We start from the raw sequence: 8,512 nt of genomic DNA on the forward strand, positions 1-8,512 counted from the left end.
CGCGAGAGAAGAAGAAGACTGCAGACGGAGATGGTGATGGTGATTAAACTACATTTCCCAGCATACTCTGCGGCTGTCAAACCGGTCCAGTGCAGTCAAGCAAGCCGGACAGAACGAACACACTTTCAAAATAAAATAAAATTGCGATACTTTTTATTTTGTATAGCTCCACAATTTTCCAGATTTTGACAGATTTTCTTTGTTTTAAAAAAAAAATTCTTATCTTATATTTTGTATCTAAAAATGTTCACATCAGGGGAAGACATATAAAGTAATACAACTTTTTTTATATTAAAATAAATAAATAAAATAATGTACACATATGTATAATAACTACAATTAATTGGGGGAGAATATAAAATCATTAACTTTTAATTATTGATTAAATAGCAAATTACAATCTGTGCTTTTATTTTGAAGGCGGGGCAGTTTGGAACCATCTTACTTCCGCTTTGAATGAACAACATGATAGCTGTGCTGTGTTGTAAAGTTATCAGTTTACAGGTTGAAGAATGGGGAAAGATGGCTTTAGATGTGTTGAATGTAACGAAAAAGCACCAGAGTTACACCGGGATTACAGCAACGGGATCCTGAAGATAACAATATGTGTACGTTCGTTTTTATCTTCCTAAATTCCTAAAAGAGGGGTTTGGTCACTGTTTATGAATGAAGATGCTACATGCTATAAGATGATACAGCTAACATAGATCTCATAGACATGTTTGATACCTAACTTTTAGATAAAAATGCTTAATATTATCGTGTTATTCCAAAACAGCAATATTTTAATACAAATTGTGTGTGTGTTTCCAGGAGTCGTGTCAGAAGCCAGTGGACAAATACATTGAATATGACCCAGTTATCATCCTGATTGATGCCATTTTGTGCAAGACGCAGGCTTTTAGACACATTTTGTTCAACACAAGCCTGAATGTAAGTCTAATTTCCGTTCACATGGTCACAAACAATAATATATCAAAATAAACTACTCTATGTATCAACAGTGTGTAGATGTGGACATGCTCTGTGTTCACAACAGGACTCTTAAGTGACACAGAGCTTATTAAAAGTAGTGTTCACTTACAGGAAAACAGTATATAGTATATATTATTTGTTGTTGTTTTTGATGTACTGTGTCCTGATATTTGTCTATGTTGATGTTATACATGTGATGCAAGTCAAATGTCAGACTTGATCTGACCATTAAAGTAATATCGTATCGTATATATTGCATTCACTCCACGCATGGTTTTATTGTTTTGTTTTGGAAGGTTTTGCAGTCATTTTACTTTCAGTATTTCAATGTTGCTGTTCATTCGTACATACTTTTACTTCTGTGTGGTTTTGTATGCAGGACTCTTACTTGTAATGGAGTATTTTAAATAGAGTGGAAATGGAGGAAATTCAATTAGTACTTTTACTTTATTAAAGGATCTGAATACTTCACCACTGGTGTTCAGGTACTTCAAGTGTGTGTGTACTCTCCTCCAGATCCAGTGGAAGTTGTGTGTGTTCTGCCTGCTGTGTGAGGCGTACCTCAGGTGGTCTCTGCTGCACGGCACCGAGCAGAGCAGCGACCCCGCGGACATCATCCGGTACACCAAGGAGTGGGAGTTCTACGGCATGTTCGGATTGGCCGCCCTCGGTGAGAACCAGAGCTTTATACACACACCTGTTACTCTGTTACTGGCAGAGATGGCAAAAGTACTCACATCCTTTACTCAAGTAGAAGTACAGATACTCAAGTTTGATAATACTCTGGTAAAAGTAGAAGTACTGACTAAACTTCTTTACTCAAGTAAAAGTAAAGAAGTATGGGCTTCGAAATGTACTTAAGTAAAAAGTACCCATAACTTTGTGTCCTTGGGCAAGACACTTCACCCTAATTTGCTGTATTCACTATTACTTGTCTGATATGTGTAATATGTAATGTAAAGCGCTTTGAGCATTCGGAAAAGTGGAAAAGTGAAGTAGAAAGTACAGGTATTTGTGTTAAAAATGTAAGAAGTAAAAGTAAAAAGTCGTCAGAAAAATAAGTAGTGGAGTAAAGTACTGATACCAGAAAAAATGTACTTAAGTACAGTAACGAAGTATTTGTCCACTACTTCCCACCTCTGGTTACTGGCTTTGTTTACCTGGGAGTATGACTGCATTTACACTATATTTTGATTAGTCTCGAGGTTTTAATATAACTGTCATTTAGTCTGAAAATGAAAATATCTATCTGCTAAATGTTTCTCTTCTTGGTATGACATGTCAAACTCAACTCTTTGCACTGGCTTTTAATACTAGTTGAACATAACATTTTTACATCTAGTTATTGTGATTTTTATCATGTTTTGAATGATTATTTTATTATTTTACTCCCATTGTGTTATTTTATATTGTATTTATTCCCTGTACAGCACTTTGCTCAACTGAGGTTGTTTTAAATGTGCTATATAAATAAATAAACATTGAGATTGAGATTGAGAAACATATTGAATCAGGCTAAATCTTGCTGATACAAAACTCCCATCAACGCCTTTTGCACAAACGTATCATTAAATGCATGTATCTGTGTGTGTCGTGTGTGTAGAGCTGTCTGCGTTCTGCGTTGCCGTGCTGTTGTTCCTCATGGTGGTGGTGGGGGGTCTGCAGGGCGCGACCCTCGACCTCCGCCTGCTGCTCCGGGCTCTGCTGCTCTCCTGCTACGGGAAGGTCCTCCTCATCCCCGCCGTCATCTGGGAGCACGACCACTCCCCGCTCTGCCTGGGCCTCATCAAGATGTTCGTGCTCACCTCCAACTCGCAGGCTATCAGAGGTGTGTGTGTGTGTGTGTGTGTGTGTGTGTGTGTGTGTGTGTGTGTGTGTGTGTGTGTGTGTGTGTGTGTGTGTGTGTGTGTGTGTGTGTGTGTGTGTGTGTGTGTGTGTGTGTGTGTGTGTGTGTGTGTGTGTGTGTGTGTGTGTGTGTGTGTGTGTGTGTGTGTGTGTGTGTGTGTGTGTGTGGTGTGTGTGTGTGTGTGGTTGTGGTGTGTGTGTGTGTGTGTGTGTGTGTGTGTGTGTGGTGTGTGTGTGTGTGATGTGTGTGTGTGTGTGTGTGTGTGTGTGTGTGGTGTGTGTGTGTGTGTGTGTGTGTGTGTGTGTGTGTGTGTGTGTGTGTGTGTGTGTGTGTGTGTGTGTGTGTGTGTGTGTGTGTGTGTGTGTGTGTGTGTGTGTCCTCTGGTTTCTGACCTAGTGCAGCGTCCAGTGTGTTTTTTGTGGATGAATTCCCCTGAGGGAGGGAGGGGGGGGCCAGTCCATGTAAACATTTATAAAAAAAACACATACTTTTAAAAGACTTAAAATTGTCAAAACTCAAGAAATTGTGTTTTTCAAGGATGGTGCAGCGGTGGTATGAATTAGGCTTTCTGTCAAACACCTTGATAGCTCTCTTGTACAGCTGTTCTATGCAGTATTGCCTCTACTGCAATACAGTGGATGTAACTGAAACATATAGTTGGTGTGGCTCAGAGAGTTGAACATATACATTTTAGGAAGTCAGCAGCAGCATCTGTTTCTACAAATAATGTTCCCTTAACTCTGGATAATCTAAAGTCTCACTGGGAATACTGTAGGTGTCTTTGTTTGAATATGAACTTTAAACAAATCTGAAATAGGAGCTTTTAAAATAATATGAGTAATACCTTTGAATACATTTTAGTATGTAGTAACAATATTCAAAATATTAAACTTATGATATATAAGTGGTCATCCATAGATGTTTTTCCCTGTGCCCTCGTAACATATTAGTTAGCAAAACCAGATGTTGAGGTTATAGTGGAATCACATAATGTAAGGGATAGATACGATGCTGATCAAAATAAAACGGGATTATTATAGAAATTAGAAGTCATTTTTTATCTGAATAATTACTTTTTCTAATATTTGAACCTTATAGTTCAAGTATATCATTCTTCAAAAACATTTTAGAGCACCAGCAGGTGGCAACTACCTCCAACTTTGTGTGAAACATCCCCCTGCTCCTGGTGCTTCTCACAAAGACCCCCAGACAGAATCTAATTTCTCTCTATTCTTTTCGCAGTGATCCTGAACAGCAGCAGGCGTCTCTCTCTGTTGGCCGTGTGTGTCGGCCTGCTGTCAGAAACCTGCGTGGCTCAGGCTTCTGAGAAGCTTCTGTGGAGCGCCCAGGACATTTTGACTTTTGATTGAACGTCCTCAGACTGAGAGAAATGTCAGTTATCTCAGGGATGGACAAGTGATGCCAAACAGTGCTTGAGAACCCTGTACACATGAGGTTGGAGAAGAAAGGTGTTTGCTGCTCATATCCAGTTCTCAATCTGAGACAGAGAGCAGCAGAAGAGACATTATAATGACTGTTATTCTGTACTCTTTACAGAGATATGATATATCTTCATTTTGGAGAGATATTTAGGAGGTGGCATTGGTCATCCTGTTGTTTTTTTATCGTGGTTTTCAAGTGGACAATGTGCTTAAGATTCCTGTCATATTTTAATAATGTGACAATAAGTACTTCTCTGTTCGGACAGGACTGTGACTACACTCTTCACATTCTTTGGCTCATTCTGAAATGCTTAGCTTAACACACACACACACACACACACACACACACACACACACACACACACACACACACACAGTACATTGTAAGAATAAATGGGGATAATTAATAAATAAAGAATCCAGGATTTACTTTCCCATTATTTATTGCAATGCTGAAAGCGTATATAGCCCATACTGTATATATAGGAGGGACAATGACAGCTCATGTAAAAGTTTGGGTTTGACTAGATGTGGATTTTGCATCAGTGTTAATCAATTACATCTCAGAAGAGAACGAAAAATGCCTTACAAAGCGCAAAGTGAGGGCTTCAATGTGCTTGTTTTGTCTGACCAACAGTCAAAATACTAGGGGTGGGAATCACCAGGCTCCCCACGATACGATACTATCGCGATACTTAAGCCACGATATGATAGTATTGCGATTATTCTACGATATGCTAAGTATTGCGATACGATATATTGCGATATTGCAAATCCCATGGGTCATATCCATGTCCGTCTTCCCCTCCTGGTTAAAAAATGTATTTGCAATATGAATAGTTTATGTCAATAACCCAATTTGTGTTCTTTGAACCTGAAAAGGAGATGGCATTGTTTTTGTTACTTTCATTGCAATTGTATACATGTCTTAACGTAACTTCCTGTTTTATATATGACCATCTTTCGGAGGGATATGCTACACTTCATATATTAAAAAAAAAAGGTTTATATAATAAAATATCGATACTTGGCATCCGTGAATCGATACAATATCGCCACGCAAAGTATCGCGATACTATGCTGTATCGATTATTTCCCCCACCCCTACAAAAGACCCTAAAATATGTCTTTTATTATCTTGATAAGGTAATTATCTTCACAAGCCTTATTAGGTGAGATGAGATTCAAATGTGTTGTTATTGCACATAGTAATACTAAATGCAGTCTGCATCCAACCATAAAGTGCAAAGAGTAAATAAAGTGCTGATGAGGTTACAGTAATAAATATTGTTGTGATAAATATGTCGGTAATGCCAGCAAATACAATGGCGGCTTCAAAAAACTTTTCAGAGTTTTACGGGGCGTGGTTTGCAATTCGCCCAGCCAATAGAAATTGGTACTTTTTTGGTACTTTTTTGGTACCACCTCTCAGCACGCACTAAAAATGGGGGTAAAAGTTCCCGGCACTAAGTACTCTTTTTGGTGTGAACGCGACATCAGGGGTACTAACGGAACTAAACGGGAAAAGTACGGGGGAAAAGTATGGGGAAAAGTACTCCGGTATGAACGCGCCTACTGTGTTCTTTTTAACCAGATATCTCTAATGCGGCTTTCACACCAGCGCTTTTCCCTTTCTAGCTCCTAGCGAGAGCTTTTCTGGTTCAGCTCCGGTTTCCCTTTTCAGCTCCCGCTCTGTTCACACCGCCCAGAGCTGCCGAGAGATTTTCTCCCACAACAACAACGGGCCGGGGACTGCGTCGGGTCGACGATCGTGTTGCTTTTAATCATACGAAGCCAGATTAAATTAAATAACGGCTTCTCCAACCTTATACTTTTCTCCAGAGTGCCGTGGTTCATTGTTTATTAATGTGTTTCAGCGGCATTTACCGACCGCTGCAGTGCTGGCTGCTCTTCAACGGGAGTTTATTCTCCCGTTAGCGGCTCTAAAGTATTCACTGTCTGACTGTCACACAAGCAGCTGATACATATCCCCAGTTCCCCTTAAGTGAATGTGTGTCAGTCTGAATTGACGCTGTTTGGCATCACAACGCTGTTATGAAAGTTTCTCTGGTATAACATGGGTGATGTTAGCATAGCAACCGAAGCTAAACTGACTACTTGCTAAGCCGTTTTCTACAGGCACATTTTACCGGCGTATTTTTCATTATGATTCTACTTGTGATAGTCGGACATGACAACCTGTGCAGCCCATGTATTGATTCCATCCGATAGCTGCTATAATAACAAACAACACGTCTGCCTGCTCTCCACAATGATCAATAACAGCGAACGGATGGTCAAAGTAAGGTTTCCTGCACGCCTCGACGTAAGCGACGCCGCGTCATAGCTCCAAAGCTCTTGCCTCTGGACCGACAACTTTTTGGAGCTGGAAGTGAACCGCATTCCGGAGCTATGACGCGCCGCCGCTGCGGTGTGAACAGGAAAAACCGGCGCTTTTCAGGCTCTAGCTCCCAGCAGGAGCTGGAAAAGCGCCGGTGTGAAAGGGGCATAAGAGGGGCGTGGGGAGTGGCTCCTTATTTTCATCTAAAGCAGGGGTGTCAAACTCAATTTCATCACGGACCACATCAGTATTATGGTTTGCACTCAAAGGGCCGGTTGTAACTTTAAGACCAAAAATACATATATAAATATTGAATATATATAAAATAATGTATTATATTTCATTATTGCCTCTGCGTTGGATTATTATTATAACTTCATAATTAACTATGTCTGAAAGCAGAAGTCTAGGGCAAATAATTGCAAGTCTCTTCAGTGAGAATGTCACAATATGATTTTAAAAGAAAAGCCACATTCTGGAAAAACAAAAAAAAAGAAGTGACATTTTGAAAAAAAGAAGTGACATTTTGAGAAAAAGGCTAATTTTAAGAAAAAAGGCATATTTTGACAAAAAAAGGCAAATTCTGAGAGAAAATCTAATTTGAGATGCATTGTGGGACATGTCGTTTATGGGCAACGTGCTTCTGTAAAGTAGCATGTAACCGTATAATAAACATATTATATTCTTTGCAAGCTCTTGTGGGGCCACAGAAAATGAAGTCGCGGGCCGGATTTGGCCCCCGGGCCTTGAGTTTGACACCCCTGATCTAAAGTAACAGACAGAGAATCAGCTCTTTTGAAACAGGGCTGAAACAGAGGGGATTATGGGATGCTGCAATGATCTGTTTGGTGTTTGGAGCCAAACACTTCAGAGACATGTTTTGTATATATCTGAGACCTATAATATATTGACGAAAAACAGTATAATAGGGGACCTTTAAATAAATCTTCACTTACTTTCCCTGGTATGTGTGTGTAAACAAAGTGAATCCGTAAAACAAACGTCCAGAGCAGACTGAGTGTCTGTGGAATGATGGGAATTCATCAACTGCACTTTCCTACAGTATGAAGAGTGAACAGGCCCCCAGGAGTCTTTGCAGGAGTCGAGTTGTTATGAGGCTGGATTCTCTCTGAACAAAACCATCTGCTGACAGACCCATGAGATCTCATCATATTCTCTCAAAGATAATGTGATGGATATTCAACGTTTTAAGGGCTATAGTAGGAAAAAGGCTGCGTGAATCCATTCAACATCACATTTATCTAAATATTGATTACAAGTGTTTCTGTTTTTACTTCTTCACATTGTGTCTTGTCATCCATATCCTTTCTCTTGTGTTTAATCAAAGAGATAAGAAGATATTTCTTTCTTTTGCATTTCACTCATTCTGCCAATAAGTTCCCTCCTGCTGTTGATATATTATATTGAAGCAACACTATCAAAATGTCCCCCATTTATAAGAAATTGACAAAACAGTACACTGTAAAGCCAGTTAAGGATGCCAATGTTCTCTATGATGATGTTAACCCTCCTATTGTCTTCGTTTCCCCCCCTTACTTTGGTGTTCGTGGTCAAAAATGTCATTTAACACCCTTTCAAACTGTAAATATTGTATCAGACTACTGGTATACATGAACAACTGCAGTAAATATACAAACAATAGACACTGAACATGTATTGCGTGTGCCAGGTGTGATCCATGTGGGGGGATGGGCACATAAGAGCGGGAAATGTGTCAAATTGTTCTGTGTGTGTGTGTGTGTTTGTGTGTGCCAGGTGTGATTCACATGGGGAGATTGGGCACATAAGAGGGGGGAACACATCTAGTGTGTGTGGTGTGTGTGTGTGTGTGTGTTTGTGGTGTGGTGTGTGTGTGTGTGTGTGTGTGTGTGTGTGTGTGTGTGTGTG

At 39.9% G+C, this 8,512-nt stretch overlaps 1 protein-coding gene across 1 annotated transcript; it reads left to right on the forward strand.

Moving 5' to 3' along the window:
• The first annotated feature begins 442 nt into the window (after positions 1–442).
• On the forward strand, positions 443–5,120 carry arv1 (ARV1 homolog, fatty acid homeostasis modulator). Its single transcript, XM_034135527.1, has 5 exons — positions 443–608; positions 814–933; positions 1,492–1,645; positions 2,579–2,803; positions 4,064–5,120. The coding sequence occupies exons 1-5, from the start codon at positions 513–515 to the stop codon at positions 4,189–4,191; spliced, it is 723 nt and encodes a 240-aa protein (XP_033991418.1). The 5' UTR covers positions 443–512; the 3' UTR covers positions 4,192–5,120.
• Positions 5,121–8,512: the final 3,392 nt, after the last annotated feature.

The sequence above is a fragment of the Trematomus bernacchii genome, unplaced genomic scaffold (assembly GCF_902827165.1).
Source record: "Trematomus bernacchii unplaced genomic scaffold, fTreBer1.1, whole genome shotgun sequence".
Lineage (NCBI taxonomy): Eukaryota > Metazoa > Chordata > Actinopteri > Perciformes > Nototheniidae > Trematomus > Trematomus bernacchii.